General features: G+C 51.6%; 8 protein-coding genes across 8 annotated transcripts; 4 read left to right on the plus strand and 4 right to left on the minus strand.

Annotated features, from left to right (window-relative positions):
• Positions 1-4,705: 4,705 nt before the first annotated feature.
• NECHADRAFT_79522 (uncharacterized protein) lies at positions 4,706-6,805 on the plus strand (the record flags this gene model as incomplete). Its single annotated transcript, XM_003045398.1, has 6 exons — positions 4,706-4,811; positions 4,876-5,079; positions 5,146-5,310; positions 5,385-5,453; positions 5,648-6,091; positions 6,153-6,805. The coding sequence occupies 6 exons, from the start codon at positions 4,706-4,708 to the stop codon at positions 6,803-6,805; spliced, it is 1,641 nt and encodes a 546-aa protein (XP_003045444.1).
• A 1,375-nt stretch (positions 6,806-8,180) lies between these two features.
• Positions 8,181-8,802, minus strand: NECHADRAFT_79523 (uncharacterized protein; the record flags this gene model as incomplete). The annotated part of the gene is made up of 2 exons (XM_003045536.1): positions 8,181-8,277; positions 8,327-8,802. 2 exons carry the CDS (start codon positions 8,800-8,802, stop codon positions 8,181-8,183), a joined length of 573 nt encoding a protein of 190 aa, XP_003045582.1.
• A 575-nt stretch (positions 8,803-9,377) lies between these two features.
• NECHADRAFT_79524 (uncharacterized protein) lies at positions 9,378-10,484 on the plus strand (the record flags this gene model as incomplete). Its single annotated transcript, XM_003045399.1, has 2 exons — positions 9,378-9,391; positions 9,560-10,484. The coding sequence occupies 2 exons, from the start codon at positions 9,378-9,380 to the stop codon at positions 10,482-10,484; spliced, it is 939 nt and encodes a 312-aa protein (XP_003045445.1).
• A 670-nt stretch (positions 10,485-11,154) lies between these two features.
• On the plus strand, positions 11,155-11,430 carry NECHADRAFT_39238 (uncharacterized protein; the record flags this gene model as incomplete). The annotated part of the gene is made up of 1 exon (XM_003045400.1): positions 11,155-11,430. The coding sequence occupies one exon, from the start codon at positions 11,155-11,157 to the stop codon at positions 11,428-11,430; it is 276 nt and encodes a 91-aa protein (XP_003045446.1).
• Positions 11,431-11,626: 196 nt separating this feature from the next.
• Positions 11,627-13,170, minus strand: NECHADRAFT_39231 (uncharacterized protein; the record flags this gene model as incomplete). Its single annotated transcript, XM_003045537.1, has 2 exons — positions 11,627-12,840; positions 12,897-13,170. 2 exons carry the CDS (start codon positions 13,168-13,170, stop codon positions 11,627-11,629), a joined length of 1,488 nt encoding a protein of 495 aa, XP_003045583.1.
• Positions 13,171-14,127: 957 nt separating this feature from the next.
• Positions 14,128-15,312, plus strand: NECHADRAFT_79526 (uncharacterized protein; the record flags this gene model as incomplete). Its single annotated transcript, XM_003045401.1, has 3 exons — positions 14,128-14,263; positions 14,320-14,339; positions 14,401-15,312. 3 exons carry the CDS (start codon positions 14,128-14,130, stop codon positions 15,310-15,312), a joined length of 1,068 nt encoding a protein of 355 aa, XP_003045447.1.
• A 462-nt stretch (positions 15,313-15,774) lies between these two features.
• On the minus strand, positions 15,775-16,494 carry NECHADRAFT_93011 (uncharacterized protein; the record flags this gene model as incomplete). The annotated part of the gene is made up of 2 exons (XM_003045538.1): positions 15,775-16,022; positions 16,068-16,494. 2 exons carry the CDS (start codon positions 16,492-16,494, stop codon positions 15,775-15,777), a joined length of 675 nt encoding a protein of 224 aa, XP_003045584.1.
• A 1,916-nt stretch (positions 16,495-18,410) lies between these two features.
• Positions 18,411-19,542, minus strand: NECHADRAFT_79528 (uncharacterized protein; the record flags this gene model as incomplete). The annotated part of the gene is made up of 3 exons (XM_003045539.1): positions 18,411-18,495; positions 18,556-19,230; positions 19,382-19,542. The coding sequence occupies 3 exons, from the start codon at positions 19,540-19,542 to the stop codon at positions 18,411-18,413; spliced, it is 921 nt and encodes a 306-aa protein (XP_003045585.1).
• Positions 19,543-20,064: the final 522 nt, after the last annotated feature.

Here is a 20,064-nt window from a genome sequence, read left to right on the forward strand (position 1 = left end):
TCCATCTTGCCATAAACCTCGGCATCGTCTCGATTCTGGAACGCAGGTGCTACGTGGTATCGCCCATCACCACCACATCAACTCGCTAGACTTCGGGACCCTTGTACGTGGAGAACTTTTTGGGAATCGGAGAACGATCGTGTGTATCAGGGGCAGAGGTGCGTCTAGGGAAGAACTTCTGTTAGCTTCCAGCTCGACATCCTAACACTGAACCTAGTTTGATTTTTCTGGAAGAAGGAGGTACTCACTGTACAAATATTAGACAAAGACCGATGGAGAACATACTCGGGTAAGAAACGAATATTCTTATCAATGAAACGTCTCGAGGAAACGTCTGGGAAAGGTTTCTGAAGATGACTTTGAGCTTGTGGTGTCTAAAGCAACAAGTGATATCTACTTCCGCTAAGGGGGACCAAGAGTTGGTACGTTCGAAGTCGGTGCTGGGACGGAGGCCGGGGACACGTTCGAATATAGAGTCATTTCTGCAGTGGAGCAATTGTTAGTCCGTGACTTGAACAATGGAGATGTGGTCGGCCGATAGAGACTTGAAGAGAGGTGGAGGGTTACGTGGGGGTCTTGGAACCCATGAAATTCTGCTGGACAAGGTTTTTCTCTTGATAGACGAAGGCATCTCAGGGTAAGGGGCGGGAAATGGAAGAGATTGAATTGGAAGACTCTTCTAGAATGCTTAGTAGTACCCCTTTTCCAAGCACCATTTAACCTCCTGTCGGATATATGCTCAATACCAAAGAACCCAATTCTTGGCCTGGATCCTCTATAGAGAGATATAAGACGCCCAGAGGATCGTATCGTGTTGGAAAAGATTTGGCAAATAGGGAATTCGGAGGAGGCACTGGCGGAAGAGGATCGGGGGTCGGTGGGTGCTTCGGGATCGAGGGGACTCTGTTCCAGGCCAAGGTTAGGGTTTGAACTAGGCAACATGGTCAAGGCCAGGTAGTAAAAAGGGGTTGGTCTTGAATCATTGGATTCAGGTGTTGGCGGGAAACAGCGAGCCTTGAGCAAAGATAAGCCACTACTAACCTTGAACTCAGGGTTTGCCAGCCGTTTGGTACACACTGAGGTTAATGAAGAGTGCATCCTTCCTCATCTCATATGCCGTGAGCACATGATATGGATTTTTTCTCCATCTCTTCCACCCCCCCTTTGTCATCTTGCCATCCTTCATCTTGGGCCTTTGCCATTTCTCTATCCTCGGCTCGGGTGCCCCTATCTTGAGGATCTGCTGGCCCAGAACGCAGGCGAGGGGTTGGTCTTCGGGGAGGACGTGGAGTGTAGTCATCTGAGACAACTTGATTCAGTTTCTAGAGGAGTGTCGGATTAGCTGCATGCTGTCTCGGCAGTTGGAGTCGAACGGATCATGTTTTTTTTGGTAGCGGCGAGGGCAGGTTTGGAGGAGCATTAGGAGAGTAGCACTTGACATACCTGTGGGGTAGCTGACAAAGGTCTCAATAACAAGGCCTTGATCGTCTTCGTTGCTTTCGTAACTTGACGTGATAGTCTTGGAAGAAACCTTGGAGCGAGGTTGGTGGCGTTCCGAGTCAGGGGCGGTTCGGCAGACAAGGGGGTTAAGAGAACCATTTTGCGGATGATTTCCCACTCAACCGTCTGTTGTACTGGGGGTTGGGAAAAGACTGTACGACACTATCAATGGCTTGAAACGTATAGAAACGGAGCTACTTCCACTTTCATCTGCCTCGGCCCCTGAATTGTCCATGTCTCCGGAGATTGCCATGTTTGTGGCTCATCCCCTCTCCCTGTGTAGACCGTTCACGTATTCGGCTGGGAATGGTACTTGCTGTGAGAGCATCGGCAGATGATAGATTCTCTGAGTAGATGATTCACTGCTCTGGGGCTTGTTGGGTCGCACTCTTCGTCCGTCCGTGTACACTAGCATGAGAATTCTAAGTCAGCTGGGTTCGTTGCTACCTATCCAACGCTCTTTCCACTCAAGGGAAAAGAACCACGTTGTTCAACTGTAAGAGTGGGAGTTCGTGGTCTCGCAATCTCATCCCGAGGATGTCTTTGGGTTTGTCTGATCATCCAACTGCCGGACTTCTTCATAAGAGGGAAGTTCTTACCGACTGATCATCCACAAACCCGTCTCACGACGCCTATTCCTACTCGATCAAGAGCCCGGTGAAAAGGGTTTCGTACTCGGAGTCCGATGGCCACGTCATCTGGGATTCAAATCGGTCCGTAGTGTCCTCACGGTAAGGCAATGAATCAGCAAGAAAATCAAAAGTGTATCTATCCCCGAAGTCAGCAGGTATAATGAGTAGCACACCTCGCCTATGATCAAGATTGTGTGGCTTGTCCTAGCCGAGCCGTCAGCTTCCACAAGTCCTCGAGCCCCCTTTCCTCCTGCATTGGGGAAACCTTGCGAGGCGGGGGGAACACATTGTACTTAGGAAAAGGTGCTATTTAAATGCGAGGCCATCCCGATCGTGAAATACTCGTGAAGAATTGCTGCCCGACAAGTCTTGGTGCGCCATCTCAGTGTCTCTAGGACCATAGAGGTAAGAGTCAGCAGTCTCTCCCCCATTGAGTTTGCGTAGGACTAACGGGTAGTTGAAGCAGAGATACGGCGGAGAGCGAGTGGTCAGATGGCACCTAGAGAGGGAGCTCAGGCAATCCTGCTGTCACAGACTCCGCTAGATGACTTGAATCTGTACCTCTGTCGTTTTGTTAGGGCAGCCCACTGAGGCCCTGAGGGGACTCAGGTTCGCCTGGTGGTTCGCCCGGGCCAGATTGTGTTGCTGGTCTTGGGACCTGGGCCTGGCCTGGCCTCGTCCTCGGTCATCGTTCGTCGTTCATCGTTCTTTTTATCTCGGGCCCCGATGGTCCATTCTGTTCGACTTGTCCGCACGGCGCGAATCTGGCATTCTCTTGGTTTTGGCCTATTTCTAATGGGATGCTGTTAGTTTGATTTCTCTCCTCTCCCAGATAACCTCAATGAGAAACGATCCTTACCAAACTCTTGAGAATCCTTCCTCCATTCCTGCAAACCCGCACTGTGTCACAGAAAGGAGCGAGCGAGGAAGCATTGCCATGACTGATCTTACAACCGGGTGCGGATCAGGAGCTGGGAATTTCGCCAGCCAGGCACGAGCAGTTCGGTTCCACGGCCAGTATCACAATGACAACGGGACAAACAGTCGGGCAAAAAGGGGCATCCGAGGTTTGATAGGGCAAACCCCTCGGCAAGCGGTCACAAAAACAACTGCCGACGGTTGCCTGCATGCGCTGGCGAGGAACGCTTGGGAAAGGCCAGTGGGCATCGATGGATGGGGAATCGTCTGGAACTTCTGTAGCGGAATAGAGAAAATTGTTCTCAAAATTCAGGCTCCTACTTTTTGGTGGCTGCGAAGCCCTCACCTATTCGAACCCCACACGTGACTATCCTTCTTTGGAACAGACGTCTCTTGGACTTTTTGATGATGATTCTTTATGGACCGAAACACGCTGCTCTTTGATGTCATCAAAACATGGCATGGTGGAGGAGAGACATGCATGTTCCATTCCTTGCAGTTGACGTATGCATGCACCAGACTTCCTCCTACCAAACCCCAACGTGTCTCAGCAGAGCCGCATGGACTCACCAAGAGGCATCCAGGACCAAAATGTGAGTTGGGAACTCCCCGCGGCTGTTGAAACACAAGATTCAGCGTTTGGCGGTAAAGCTGACCAACCGAATCAACCGGGGCAGAGGGAGCTCATCCCGTCTCTGGCTGCACAGACGCTGCCCAACGAACAGTCTGCCTGCTCTATGCTATGACTCATGCAGCTCGAGTTCCCACTACGACCGGGCGTCTTTGCTTTCGACCATCCTATGACGAGTCCCACGTTAGACGCCGTAGAAGACCTCGCCAGAAAAACTAGCACATGACAATCGAGAGGACAGGGGCGGAGCAGCCGACACACGGTCGTTCGAAAACGAGGCGACGAGAAGTTTGTGGCAGACTGTGATACTGACAGCGGAGCAGGTGCTTGAGCCTCAACAACACTCGACCACCACCACCATCGCTGCCTATCATCACGACTTTGCTTGGGCTGGCCTCGTGTCTCTTTTGGCAGTCATGGACGACCAGCACCCTCGGTCAGGCTTACTATTATCAACCTGCTTCGACCTAAAATCTACAACAAGAGTCCCAGAGTCTTCAGCTATGCCGTTGACTCGCTAGTTCGAAGCCGGTCAAGTACCAGGACGGAAAGGGGCGGCTAAACAATCTTGACGAGGGCTGTCAACAAGGTACGTCACGCGTATGGCTAGTTTGTGAGACGTTGCATGTAGACTAATTCAGCATGGGAGTCGAATGGGAACACACCCGTTCTAATTCTTCTCACGGCTACGGGACGGAACCAACCGGAAGCGAACCCGAGGTAGACTCCTCGACGAATTCTTAACAAACGAGAGCTGATCATCTGATAGACTCTTCTCAATCCATCGCTTCATGTCACCTTGAAACTCCTTCTCAACAAGCAGTCGAGCCCATAATGTTGTACAAAAATTGTCCCCCTCCCATTTATCCCGACGCTGAGCTCTGATGCACGACCGAAACTTGTACGCCGCTGTACTTCCAGCCAGGTGTCTCTACCCCAAACCTATGCTTGTCCACGGTCAAGACCACAAAGACAAGGCAGCCACATCGTCACCGCCTCATCCAAACCGCGAGGCTACAGAAACATGTTTGCCTTCAGGGGAGAGTCAAAAAGCCTTACATATGCTCGAGCCCGAAAATCGGCACCCCCCTCACCGCGGAGGCCTCTTGCTATGAGAGCACAGAGATGGGGTGACAGGACGAAAGACGGATGCCTTGATGGAGCACCCGCTTTCGACAGTGAGTCACTGTCCAGTTGAGAAGAGGCAGAATCGGATGGAAGGGCCATCGGTTTTAGTCTCGTTGGCGCCTAAGGGGGCTATCGACAAAGAGCCTCATCTCCAGTATAAGTACGAGGCTTTCATCCCTGGAATGGCGACTATCATTCTTGCTCATCACAAGCAACTACAAGCTACTATAACCAAAGATCAAAACATCAGATTTTTATCCTTACTCCAAGGTCAGTCCATGCAACCTCGTCGAGGGGTCGAGTCCACGGCAACGCAAGCTAACATGGAGGTTACAGATAACCTCATCAGCGACACTCATCCAAACATCCGGCACCTCGAGACACCATGCGGCGCGAAGCACTTGTCCGAATGCCGGCCGGAGCTCAAAGACAAGGTGTCAGGCAGGAATGCGCGGCTGATGGATGTTCCAATGAGCCTGCTAGGTCTTCCTCCACGAGAGGGTATTACCATTTCTGCCATCGTCGTGAGCATTCCACGTCCAAGTTGAGTACGAGTCGTATCTAACGGATGATAGACGCCTGTCAAGCTGGACCAAACAACTGTGGTGACCAAACAAGAAAGGGTGAAAAGTTCTGTGAGAAGCGTACGTTGATGCCACCCAGACCAATGAACCAGAGGCTGATCAACTTAGACGCCGAATGTGCCGACCCTGATTGTCACGTCAGGCTTGAACCCTACGACCTGAAATACTCCGAGATTGGAGCAGACAGATGGTTTTGTCCGGACCGTTCGTGCCCCTCTTCATCCTGCCTGAATATGAAGACTGACAAGACATAGATGCCTGCACAGAGGGAGGCTGCTACAAGAGGCGTCGCGACTCTGTCACCCTGTTCTGCGCAGCACATGCCAAGGAGAACCAATGCAGCAAGCCAGGCTGCGAAGAGATCCGAGTTCCCGACGGCCTGCTCTGCAAGCAACACACTTGCAACGAGCCTGGGTGTCTTCTGGAAGTCTATCCACAGGGCCAGAACGAGAAAATGTGCTCTCAACACCAGCCCTGTGGCTTTGCAGGCTGCAGGCGCTTCACACACCTGGATGGCAATGGACATCCAGAGACGTTGTGTGCCTACCACCACCTGTGCCGGGCCCCCATCAACCCCCCCTGTGATGGCATAGTCGATGGCAACAGCGATTACTGCCCGCAGCACAAGTGCGGTGTGGTGGGATGCAACAGATGGCGTGACAACCGATTGATCCCAGAGAACCGGTGGTGTACCCCTCGTGAGTTCCATCCATCTTAGACAATAGCTAGACAAGATTTAGACTGACCATTACTTTTCAGATACTTGCACAACCGAGGAGTGCCAGCAATGCATCACCAACACGGATGACCCAAACTCACGACACTGCGCTATGCACACGTGCTCGTGGATGGGCTGCTCTGGAGAGGCCCGCATGAACAGCCGGTTCTGCTCTGATCACGTCTGCAGGCTACACAGCTGCGAGCTTCGACGGTTGGACGGATTCAACTTTTGCCAGAACCACGTCTGTAGCCATAGAGGGTGTCAGAATCCCGCCAGGCGCCCAGAAGGCGGTTGTCGCCTCCATGATGGTGGGTGGAACGACTTTTCTGGGAGTGACTCGGACTCTTCTCACCGCCGCAGACGGCAAAGACAAGGCCTGCCGCGACGCAATGACCATCGCCAAGGTCCTAGATGGGTCAGCCCTGGTCACCGCCGGCCACGAAGAGTGGAAGAAGAAGTAGAGTACGAAGACGACGGATACTACACGCTGAGTGGGAGGAATTCTAGGGATGTCAGTCCCGGACCTCGCTGGGTACGAAGGCGAGATGGGCTTGGCCCATTCGCTCCACAGTGGGGGTTCCAGGCGAATGTTCCACGAGTATTCAGGGACGCTCGGGAGGTTGAGGACATTCAAAGGGCGAATCAGCAGGCGGACAGGATCATCCAGAACCGGAATCGTCGATGGTTTTAGTCCCGTCACTAAGGGACTTCTCATCTGTCCTGGGGATTGGGTTGGGCTGGGGACAGATGAGAGGAACGTCAGGACAGTTACCAAAAGAGGTAGGTCAGGATTGTTGAATCTGGGATCAAGGTACAAGAGACTAATTGATTGCAGTTGTGGGGAGCCTGGATTCGAGGTCGACATTCAGACTAGGAGATTCATGTCTTGGCGTTCGTTTGCTGCGAGGGAGTTGAAGGCGTCTGTTCAAAGTGGGAGATGGGATCGAAGGGATTGATACCGTCTACTGCAACTATTCACGGGCAGATGAAAGGAGCGCCGGGACAGCTACTGAAGGAGGTAAGTTATGATGGACTCCTAGATCAAGGGATGAGAGACTAACTGATTGCAGCGGCGGCGGGCTTGGATTCGAGTTCAACATTTTTACTGTCTTCTGGCCCAATTATCCCATCAAGGACCGACATTTAACTATAAAAGTCAATATTCAGACAAGGAAATTCATATCTAGGTGTTGATTTGCTGGAACGGGGCAGAGCGGATTGAGGTGCCTGTTCAAGGTGGCAGGCATAGGAGGTTAATATCGTCTGCAACTGCATTCATTCACGGTCACTTGTACATGGGATGAGCTGGAGGATCTTTTGTCTTGTCAAACTTCCTGACATAATGAGACGAATGAAGTGCGCTAGTTAAAGGAGATTAGAGAGAGTATCAAATATTCTCCCTAGGCCTGAAGTAATACTAAAGGTTGTACTCCGTACATGAAATTCATTCCATCTGTGAGAGAAGCTTATTCCAATCCATCAAGACCCACTTTTAATCCACTCCACCAGTTTTTGGTGCGGTACCTGCATGAGGTCACATATCAACCCCTGACGGCCCCTGACGGTCCTTGACACTGCCAACTCAACACCAACACCTGCCCATCACCTGCACCCAAAAAAACAAGACCATATCAAACAGAATTGCATCTACCTCTCGCAACAAAGAGACCAGCCCCCATCTGGCCTCACGGTTACGGGTCACCAACGATCTCTGGCATTCCATGTGTCCTAGATTCAACTCCGAACTGTCCAAGCCCTCAGCGCATCATATGGGAGGCCGTCATACGGTTGATGCCGAGACGAGGATTTTGGGATTTTTTCGGATCGAATTGGATACGTAATAAATGCAGACCGAGTACCGGTGCGAAGGGGTGAAATCGAGCGTTCCTTTCCTTGATTGATCCTCGGGCCTTACCAGCCCAGCTCCCTGAGAGCTATGGGATGTTGCTATCTGAGGGACCTGTGACCATCTTTTTGCAATTAATGATGGAATTTTAGACGTAGCCATATGGAGAAGCTTATTGAAGAGGTAAAGAATGATTAATTATTTATCGACTGGTCAATTGTCAACTATCATCTGCTTGAACCACCAACCTGGGTTCCTCCACGCCAGTGCAGTTGACTCCCTTCGCACTCGCTGAATGACACCTGGAAGCATAGTACCTACAAGAGATCGAGCAGATCGAGCAGATCGAGCAGAGAGATGACTTACCGAAGCGACGGGGGAGTCGCCGCCCCCCTTACGTGACGAATCGTTGCCGGCCCAGAGAGTTGAAGTTTAGCCCAGACAGCAACGATGGCGAGGGTATCACGCACAAAGATGATACGGCTCTCTACATCCAAGGGCCCATTATCAGCCCGCTCCATGATTCTATGCACGACCTGCCATCGCACGAGCAGACGGACAAGATGAGCAGTCTCGTTCCAAGTCTCCTTGTTCGGGTTGGGGCGGTTGTAACACCACCTGAGAGGCTCGATCTCTACAAGGAGGAGAACCCATGTGCAGCGGTTTAAACAGGGATTGAAGGCGTAACCTGGGGGCTGCTTAGAGAGCCAGTCATCCCAGAGTTCGCGGAGGGAGGCTTGGAGGTCGGGGAGGGCCAGGTAGAAATCGTACACCTCCCAGTCTCTGGCGCATCTAGGGTAGACGCCATCCCTATCAACGTGTTGCCATATCATAGCCTCCATATCTAGAAAAGTCACCCTGATATCGTTCTGGCCAGAGAGTAGCTCCGTGCTGTCTGGTCTGTAAGTATGGGTTTCTGAGAGTTGTCGATTGGTGGTTCGCAGGGAAAGGTTCCAAGTTTTCATATGCCTTAAGTGTTCCTGGAACAAAGGAAAATAGGTAAACAGCATTATCTTTGTTTCATTGTATTGTTCCATCATTTTCTATGCTGTTCGTAAACAGCACAAAGAACAGGTCGACTTGGCTTGCACTTGGCGGCTCACAAAGGCCCTTCCGGGTGCTTCGATGCTTGAGAATCTAGTCTACCGGAGAATGCTGGATGCTGGGAAGACAAAGAAATCCGTTCAGGTACCAGTCAATATGGAATTTTGAGTCTCAAATGCCCACTTTTGGTTGCACAAGCTAACCACGAGTGAAGACATCGAGTGGTGAAGGATTGGGCCAACGTGTGACACTGAGGCAGGAAAGACAAATGTAAATGTCTAAACCAAGGCATTTTCACTGTTCGTTTTGTGCATTTGGGAAGTAGAATGGACGTGGGCTTGTGAATGGCCTCATCGACTCAACCTCGACCACGATGACCATGAAGGTGTGAGCTGATCCCTGTATTGACCATGCAAGAGAACATCAAGCTCCAGCAAAGACGCAACGCTGCCCAGTTATGCAGCATGTGGAGCTAGATAATTGTGGCTTTGGAAGAGTGCTTACGAAGAGGTCGGTGTGACTCTGACGGCGTGCTTTGCTAGTGAATGTCTTCAGCAAGCTGACAGACACTAAACACCAAAAACTTGCATCTCACTCACAAACATTGACAAAAGACAAACTCACGATGAGCACTCAAGACATGAAAGAAAACACGTCAACAAGCGTCGGGGGCAATGGCAACACGACAGACCTCGGCTTGCTCGCTGGCTTGGATGAGGAGGCATTTGGAGCTAGAGTCCCAGCAATCCTCTCATCCACCAGCCAAGCCATCTTCAAATCTCACCAGCGCAAACCACCCGGGACCAAAGTGATCCGATCACGCGCAACGGAAGCTCCAACAGTAGCTGCCGTCTCCGACATTCTCAAATCACCGATTCAAGACCAAGACGAGTTTTACCTTGCCTGGACGGCCCTCAACGAAGTCGTCGTGGACCTGCCTCTTGAGGATCTTCACCACTACCGTCCGGCTCTGAAAGCCGTATCCGAAACAACCGCCTCCGACACGACGGCGTCGCACTATCAAGGTGCGACGGGCCTACGCAGCGAAGCGGCATCGCTCATCCGCTTCATGGATGATCCGGCGGCGGTGTGGACTCCTCAAACAAAGGGCGACTACGTCGCCGAGCGCACTCTCAAAGAACGTGTAAAAACAGCAGAGGAGATGCGCCCGCACGTCCCGGGCCTGCTCGACTGGCTCGCCGACCCAAACTGGCCCCCGTTCCGTGGCTGTCGGGCCCAGCTGGCCAGGTTCCCGGAGGTGACAGTGGGGCCGATCAGGCAGCTCATCGAAAAAGAGAGAGGAGACGGAGGGTGGATTGCGAGTCTTCTCGACTTTGTGGATGAGTGTGTGCCCGTAAGCATGTGGGAGGAGCTCAAGCCGACAATCAAGGCTCTTGTGGAAGAAGCCAAAGGGGACGAGGACGAGTGGGAGGTTTCGGACTTGGCGAGGCAATGGTTAGAGAGGCTAGAGAAAGCCTGAGGCGAGACGTTTTACCACTGTCACATTTTGCAGCAACTCAAAACTCGCTTGTAACCGCGAGACAAGACGCCAAACAATGGACCTAGTGTCTTGTCAATGCGGTGAACAAAAGTCAGCATGACCAGAGGCTGGGAGTGTAAAATTCACAGAGAAAAGTCATTGGCTTTTTACTGTTTAATGGGCTCATCACAAGCCTTCAATCGACTCACCATTCTTATCATCAACCACCCCCTGTGCTTCTCCCCGCGCTTAAACCCTTGCGCCAATTGGACGCCTTGGTCCCCCCTCTGCAGCCCGCATCACCAACCAAGACGAATCCGCGACCGGCTTGGCCTGGTCCGATGGCACCTGAGACGTCTCATTGGCTGCTTGCCGCAGTAGTCTCTGATCGACGCCAGCCTGCGACAGGGCATGGTCTGTTGTGACGGGCTGGGAAACCCCTGTCTGCTCACGATGTGACGAGGAGGGGGATTGGAGAAGGCCTTTTTCTTGACGCCGTCTCGCTGTTTGGGAGGGAATTTGTAGTTTCCTTTCTTTACTCGCAGGCGAGCTAAACAGTTGCTGGATCAATTTTACATTCTCAATCTCAAACTTCTTACCAACAAAAAAACACAAGGCCCCATCTCCAACCAACACACATCTCCAACTTCAATCCTACCCAACCTCCACAATGGGCAACAACCTCTCTTCAACCTTTGTCCCCGACACCTCGGGCGTCGTCCTCAGCCCCCAAGACCGCGGCTCCGCCATCAAGCTCGGAATCTTCTGGGCCGCCTCCCTCTACGGATGTGCCGTCATCTTCAGCACCTGCGCCCTCGTCGACCGCTGGAAGGGTCCCTTTGACAAGAACTATGTCGGCTTCAGCTCCGTCATGGCCGCGCTACTACTATCGACTTGCTGGCCGGTCGTCATGACCTATCTATTATTATCGCAGGGGTCTCTGTGATTGTGGAGGAAAGGATAGGCGTGGGGATTTAATGGTTGAGGGACAACAGGATTGTACAACATGGCGCACTGCAGGAAGGTGTTACAAGGCGATGGAAGATATACAGAACGGCTGAAACGGGTCAGCCCAGGTTCGATTACATACCCAAAGCGAGTTTCCTATTTAATGCAAAATACCTCTATTACACCAACCTTGATCATCCCACGAGAGTATTGCGTCTACTCCTATCAGACCGAGCATCCTTTCTCCCAATGATGGATTCGAGCGCCTGTGTCAACGCCTTGGCGTCGTATTTTCCTCCTCTGCCTGTCTCATCCTTGGGTCCGTATAGTCTTGTCGCATCGATTCCAAGTAGCCCAAACTGTTGCTTATCCACCTTGGGCGAATTTGGACCTTCGATGTAGATGACGTGCGTTACGTACTGGGAGAACTCATCTTGTTCTATCTTTAGTAGACCTCTTGATTCGGCGCAGGCATTGGCGATAGCGCGGACAAAGTCGAGACCAGTAAAGGGAACCGTAGAGGGACCTGTCTCTCGGTCGGTAGTACCGTTGAGGATGAGAATCTTGTTCCGGATCTGAGGACTGGCAATGGCATCCCCCACACCGCGGAGGACAAGGCTTGGGATGAGGGATGTAAACAGGGATCCAATGCTGTACACTATGCTGTGTACTGAGCGAAGTGCATCCAAGACACGTGGGTTGGCAGGCATCTTGATCTCCTCGCCATATGGATTGATGTACCAGAGCCTGGATATTCTCGCCGGCAAGTCCTCTTCCTGTTCCTTGGAGAAGGCGATAGCAGGCCGTCGCAGCGCTGGTAGAGTTCCCGGAAGGTTGGCATCTTCTACATGATGATGATCCCACACCTCATGTCTCGATACTGTCGGGCTGTGAAGGCCAGCTGATGTCCCGGGAACAGCGGCAGTTGGCGCGCTGGGATGAGAGATATCGTTCTGGCCTGTGATTATTGTCCCATCCTCCAAGCCTGCAGCGATATGACTGGCAAAGTTGGTATTAAGAGCAGGAAGAACTGCTATCCGATCTGGCACTGAGCAAATGGAGCTCAAGAGATAAATGGCAGCCTCAAAGCTACCAGTAAAGAGGCGAGCCCCAGTGAGGAACAGATTCCCAATGCTGGCGCCAGAAAAGTCGAACCGACTACTAGGTCTCATGCGCTTCACAACTTCAAGATTGAAGCTATTGAGATAAGACCGGATGAGTTCGCGTTTCGGTGATGAAATGTCGTCCCATAATGAATGCGTGGCCTCTAGAATCTCGAACCATTCGGACCTCGCCTCAGTGTATGCCTTGGGCAAGCGATGATTAAAGAAGCGCTTTATAGCAGCCGTCTCAGGACTCCCATCATTCGGAATAAGACGAACCAGACGCGACCTCACGTCTCCGATACCTTGGCCCCGGTCAGTCTTAGCTCTGCGACCTGCATGCAAGGAGAAGGGGTCTCACCTGGCCCACCAAACACGCGGATGATCTCGCTGCTGCTGCCGCCATTGTCTGAGATGGGAATGACGTAGCTGAGCGTGCACTGGTTAGCCTCGCGGACACTCTCAAAGACGTCGACGAGATTGTTCGCGGCGCTTCCACCTGAAAAGACGACGAGACCAGAGGGGGGGCCGGGGTTGGGCGTAGCGGTGCGCCGAGGGGTCGTCAATGCAGAGGATCCACTGGAGCTTGGCAGTTGGAGGCCGAGTCCGTTTTGCTGGATGTTGATCTGAGCCATGGATAGTCAAGTCAGGAACTATTAATCAAGTTATCAGTTGTTTTTTGCTTCAAGTCGTGTAACTATACGCGGTCAAGGTGCTGGCTGACATGTGTCCAGAGTATGGAACTGGCTTGGATCAAGTTAGCGGGGCAACTGTAACCCCGATAAGGGGATCACGCCAATTGATGCATGGATGTCAATTGGAAGGAATGGTAGGAATGGGATAGCTCTATTCTTTACCTTCATCTGAAGCTCTCAATATCGTGTTTATCAACATACCCTACATTGCCATCCATTCACGATTAATTGTTCAGGCAATGTCCTCATACACAGTACAGTACAGTAGACACCGCCAATTGACCAAAGCGGAACCGGAACCGCATGAGGTACGAGTCATGGGAACATGCAACCTCCAAGATCAACGACACACAAAAAACCACCTGTCAACGCATGAATTCTTCTAGAAACCTCCCCTCCCCCACCATCCCATCCCGACCCGGGTCCGAAAAGTCGGAAAAGTGACATAAACGTCCGGCCCAAACGTGGGTCACTAGGCGGGGAACCACCGCATTATCAAGCAATAAAAGACACAATGGTGCACGATCGCACGGGGAGCTTTGCTTGTTACGGGCTGGAAGGGTGTTACCCGGAGCGGCCCCCCGTACCATACACGGCATTTGCCAGGCTCTTGTTCTCCGCGGTGAACGATCAACGGACAATTCATCACGTCAATGACTAGTTACTGGATGGACGTGCCATGCGTTGCGGACCCGCGGACCGCCGAGGTTGCGCCAGGGAAGTCCCCAGTCGCTAGGAACAAGGCGCTTTCCACGGAGAGGTTCCTTACAAATCCAACTATGGCATCTTGGGATTCTGGATCAAGGGAATGGGGTATATAGAGCTAGTCTGGTGATCTCCATCATCCAGAAGCAAGAGATTTCCTCATCATCACATCTCGACATCACATCCTCAACAATGGCTCAGACACAGATTCCCCAGACCGTCCAGCAGTGGAACGTCACCGCTCAGGATGGCAAGGATGGCTTCAATGCCCTCCAATTCTCTGAGCAGCCTCTTGCTGAACTCGGCGACAGCCAAGTCTTGGTCAAGAGTGAGTTTCAGGAACAACAATTGAATGCCTTGAGCCCAGCTAACTCGTTCCAACAGTCCAGGGCGCGTCCCTCAACGTGCGTCTTTTCCTCTACTGTGCAATAACGTTAAAGTTTCCCCTCACTAACAACGTCACAGTACCGTGACCTCATCATCCCGCTCGGCCGATATCCCTTCCCGGCTGTCCCCAACGTCATTCCCGGCTCTGACGGCGCCGGTACCGTCCTGGCCGTCGGCAAGAATGTGACGCGTTTCAAGCCCGGCGACAAGGTCGTCACTCTCTTCAACCAGGGACACATTGGCGGTTCTCTCGATGGCCTCTCCATGCGAACTGGCCTGGGCGGCGCCCTCCACGGCACGCTCCGCACCGTCGGCGCCTTTGACGAGCAGGGTCTCGTACCCATGCCCTCCAACCTCGATTTCCACGAGGCCGCGACCCTCACCTGCGCCGGTCTCACCGCGTGGAACGCCCTCTTCGGTGTCGCGGACAAGAAGGTGCTGCCCGGGCAGTGGGTGCTCACACAGGGTACCGGTGGCGTGAGCATCTTTGCTGTGCAGTTTGCCAAGGCCGCCGGCGCAAAGGTTATCGCGACCACCAGCTCAGACGAAAAGGCGGAGCTCCTCAAGAAGCTCGGCGCCGACCACATCATCAACTACCGCTCCACGCCGGAATGGGGCGCCAAGGCCAAGGAGCTAACAGGCGGTGTCGGTGTCGATCATGTCGTCGAGGTTGCTGGTCCCGTTTCGATGAAACAGTCGCTCAACAGCATCAAGATTGACGGCCTTATCACCATCATCGGTTTCGTTGGTGGTACCGACAAGGAGCAGCCTGGATTCCTTGACAACCTTACTCACCTCTGCACCACCCGCGGTATCTTGGTCGGCAGCCGGGTTCAGATGGAGGACATGTGCCGCGCTATCGAGGCCAACCCAGAGAAGCTCCGACCTGTCGTGGATCCCAAGATCTTTACCCTTGACCAGCTCAAGGAGGCTTATGAGTACCAGTGGTCGGGCAAGCACCAGGGCAAGGTGTGCATCAAGATTGAGTAAGCGGGAGTTGTCTAGGTAAAAGTAATATATTCATTGTCGCATATCAATTGTGCCTTTGTCGCACTTGGCAACGGTTCAACAGTTCGTTGCTGTGATCTTTACATCAGAACCCATGGTTCCATACACCAGACGTTGACTCCTTGTCATCTTATTGCCGGATTAATGCGAATTCTAGTGTTTCAATGGCTGAATCCCCGCGTCGCGTATGCGTGTAAGACGGGTGATCATCCGCCCGCATCTACCCAGCAGATCTAACGTGAGACTTCAACTGATTCGTTCATTAATTATATCGATAGACGATTACATCTGATCAGGCACACAACCTGTACCTGTCCCTAGCGCAATGTGTTCCTGAAACTATAGCTGCAGCCACACCTTTGACGGTCCAGACCATTCCTTAGCTGCTCACTAGCCAGCAGCCATTCCCGCGACAAATGAAAGACAAAGTTTAGTCAAAGGGCTCTAAAGCAGTAGAGCGGCGAGACCAGCCACGACACCACCGATCCAGCTGTAGCCATTGGACGAGGCCGCGTTGACGGTGACGGGTGTGGGGACAGGCACAGGAACCGGTGTGCCGGATGCAGTCTCGGTGCCAGGAGCAGGAACTGGGTTGGGATCCGGGCTGGGAGTCTGGATGACAGGAGGGACGTCGCTTGAGCCAGCGGCACCGCCATCACCACCGGAACCGCCATCGCCAGAACCGCCGTCACCTCCAGAGCCACCATCGCCGCTGGGTGCAGCGGTGTTGCCGCCACCCTGAGAGATGGGAATATCGATGGTTGTTTGGCTGACTTCGATGATGAGAGACGTCTGTGTCTCCACGATGGGTCCCTGAGGTTCTTCGGTGTCGAGAGGGTTGTAAATAGTCGTCGTTCTACCAGGAATGACAATGGTGCTGGTCATGCCGCGCGTGTTGGCACCGCCATCACCACCACATTGACTACCATTGGGACAGCAGCCGTACTCGCCATTGGTACCAACATCGCAGTATGCAGTCGGAGGGCATCCTCCAGCTTTGCTAGGACAGCAGGTCCAATCCTGCTGAATACAGCCTGTGCCGCAATCCTTGAGGCCTTGGTCGGAGCAAGGGATGGCGACGACCTGTCGAGCGGCGAGGAGAGGGCTTCGGTAAGCGGCCAGAACGCCAGTAGCCGAGAGGGCGAAGAGGAAGATCTTGTTCATGTTGGCAAGATGGAAATATTGTAGCGAGTGTCGAGGTTAAGTAGGAGGGCCAACGAGTGACTTTTTTGGTGGCGAGTGTATGTGTGATATATAGCTGAGGAGAGAAGAACGAAGGATGGATCGACAACCTGGAAGTTGGTAAACGACATTTATACTCAAGCCTTCTCTCTGAATCCTCTTGTTCATGTTGCCGGACGCGGCCAGCCCTAAGGCATCGGGTCATCGGGGCTAGCCCACGGCATCCAAGACATTCCAGCCACGAGGCACTAAGCCAAGCCCGCAACCATCACGGGGGCCTCATGGATCTACATCCAAAACGTGCATCGTGTCGATTTGATTAAGAAGGATCTGACACCTTGTCGTGTGTCCTTCCCGTGGCTTGTCTCACCAGGCGGGTTGCCCCAGAGATTGAACGACGGGAAGGGCTTTGCACGTTTTCTTCCTTAAGCGCCCAGATGTTTTCGTCGTTCTTGGCTTTCGTCTGCCTAGAAAAGCAAGCTGTACGCGGATGAGGCTTTCACTCTTGTGTAACTTGTAATTTTGTTTGTGCGGCATTTACAAAGGAGAGGGTTACGTACGCAGTACGAGGCATACGAAGGAGATATTTTTGTAAGCGTGCATAGTATTTGCTTGTCTGGTATCATTGGCGTCTGGGCATCTTAGTCTGACTGCATTTGATATGCAGGCTGAGTTTGATATTGGCTACTACTCGACCACGCTATCGAGATCTGACATTTATCCTGAGGCCAGCTCCCGTGTTCCTGATATTTTATGCCGTCAGCCCAGACGGGAGATTCACAAACCGGGCTGGTCCATGGAGAGCTTGGCACAACAAACACCTTGATTCACAGTTGTGTTTCTACTGGTGTCTCCCAAGCCTCTTCCAACTTCTTTGGCCTTGGCAGGCTTAATATCTAGAAATGCGTCATCCAATGTCATTTTGGGGGACCAGCTTGAACGCCCCCTGGCTTACTACAGCCAGTAAACGCTTTGGTACAACGAGTTCACTCGCAAAGGGCAACTCGATATCCATCTCTACTGGTTATAAAGAGGACACAAGTTGACTATTTATTACTTAAGATGAGGAATATACTTGGTATTAAATCCATGTTGTAAGAGATCACATAATATATATCAGGGAGATGGGCCAATGTCTAGATCTCAAATGACAGTTCACGACAAAGAGCCAAGGGTAGAGGCCGGGCTGGTTTTTATGTGCACATTGTATAACAAGGTACATTTCTGCCACCTTAGTTCAGTCTATCAAGCCCGACGTCTATTCACAACGGTTAGGAAACATCTCATCACGTCCAATTCTTCCCATCTTCATCCATGCACCAATCAAGCAAGTTCCAAAACAACGCTTCAAAGATTGACCTGCAGGCCTGCATGAAACCATCCGGAGCTACCCTACGTCAATAGGCTTGGCAAATTCCAGTGCCGAGTTAAGTTTAGAGATCTAGACCTTCTACGGAACAAGGTTTCAGGGCATCAAGCCCAGATCGGTCTCTGGCTTAAGCCTCATAACCTTATCGGAAGCTATGCAACCAGGAACTGCAGACGGCGCGATTTTCCCCTGGGCTGGGTCGGCTGTGGCCCAGAACCAGGACATTCCACCAACACCAATTCTTCATGCAAAGATGGCGGATCGTTCACCTATCATATACCCTAACGCGAGTTGTCGATGTTTCACTATTTCTTTTAAAAACCTAGTCTTTCTATTCATTTCAACTAGTAGCTCATAGTATGCCTGGGACAAACCCACCTCGGAAATAGATACAAAAGAATTTAACAGTATTCGGAAGGATACTAGCCCAGAGCCGCAATGCTTAGGGGGGGAAGCCTATTGAAGATCATCGACTATGAAAGATATCTCCGCCATTCCCAAATCACCAAGACTAACCTGCCACAGACCTCTACTCAAAGTACGCAGACTTAGGAGTGAGGCCATCAACAGCCCGACACAATGATTCCGCTGACGATTTCTGCTGCTCCATCTTTCTGTAATTGAACATACAGGTTAGTCATCGAACACGAAGGGTCAACTGTGTTCAAACTTACCTCGCAATAAGAGTCAGCTGGATGGCATTGAAGTGCTGCCTGCAACTTTCAAGCCTTGTCATCTTTGCCGCAGTTTCCTTTTTGTGATACCACCATTTAGAGCGAGTCCACAGGGACGATGATTTCCGTGGCACTTGGGGAGTCTGGTAAGAATTGTTGTTGTAGTCCAGTCCGGCTTGTGGAGGTGCAGTCGTGTTCTGCGGCCAAGTGTTCCCATGGTTGATACCCATGGTATTAGGTGGCTTCGGTTGTTCTTGGGCAATCTCTGGTGCAAACTCTTTCAAATAGTCCCTGATATCATCTCGGGCTTGCAGGAACTCCCTGTAGCTGCCAGTCACCGTGGGTCGCATCACCTTCATGATCGGGTCTCGTTCGGTTTCTAATTGTGCTAGGTAGGCGTTAATATCCCCGAGATGCACATCAGTCCGGTCAAGAGCCATCACCAAGTCTCGAACTTCGTTGTCAGCGTTCCGAGTGATAGTTACTAAGGCAGTGAATGATAGAAATAGGCCGAATGCGAACGTCAAGATTCCAAGTATGTTTGCAGCTGTCGTTAGCACGCTATCGCGGCATTCCGTGCCGGCTTCGGTGAGAATGCAATGCATCTGTACTGTTTGATAAGTATGTCTTTGGTCAGTGGGGTGCTTCAAGTCTTGTAGCGGCCAAGCCGCGAAGCTGGCGTGCGTTTCATATAAAAGATTATATAGGTTGGTTCTTTCAGAGTGGTAAGGATGGTTCTTTATGAGATTATACTGGAGGCATTGTTAAGAATGAGGTAACTTCTAGTTATAGAGGAGAACAACCACTGCGTAAACAAAGAACATACAAATTTAACAATAAACACGACTCAACAAGAGAGAACATAGTTGCTGCGCCAGGAATCATGACAAAGAGTGCTGTTCTAAGGACAGAGAACTCGGCACTATGACGGCATATTCCCTGAGCCGCGGCCAAGGGCTGCATAGATGGCCAATTTTCATCACCCATTGTTGTCGAATATCTACGAGTGCCGTTTTTGGTTGAGAGAACTGCTAATTGCTCCATGGCAAACAAGACATCGGGCATTAATAGGATTGGACCAGCGAGTCTTTCAACTCAGGTTGACAATTTGACCCTCATTTATGGCAAGTCTCATGAGAATGAGCTGCTCATGGTCAATTCATGAATACCGGGAAACCTCCCCTCACGTAGTCATCCGCACAGAAGGGGGCGAGTATCCTGAAGTTAAGCTAGAGGTTGACCCCAGTGGGCTCATGCCTAGGAAGCCTTTTTAAGTAACTCTTGATTGAGTTTCCTAAAGTTGCCAAGAAGTAATTCGTCAGTAATCATTTATCCCTCGTACATCTTGGCGACTTGAAAAAGTTGAAATTTCCGGGCAAGTAGGCTGGAGTTAAACGGGATTATGGAAAAATAAAGTCCGCGTCGGATGTGGCGAAGAAACCATCTCCAAGTCCGATTAACAAAAGTGAAAACAACGGGAATATTCATATGGATTTAACCTTGAGCCGA

The sequence above is a fragment of the Fusarium vanettenii genome, assembly GCF_000151355.1.
Source record: "Fusarium vanettenii 77-13-4 chromosome 4 genomic scaffold NECHAsca_19_chr4_3_0, whole genome shotgun sequence".
Taxonomy (NCBI): Eukaryota; Fungi; Ascomycota; class Sordariomycetes; order Hypocreales; family Nectriaceae; genus Fusarium; species Fusarium vanettenii.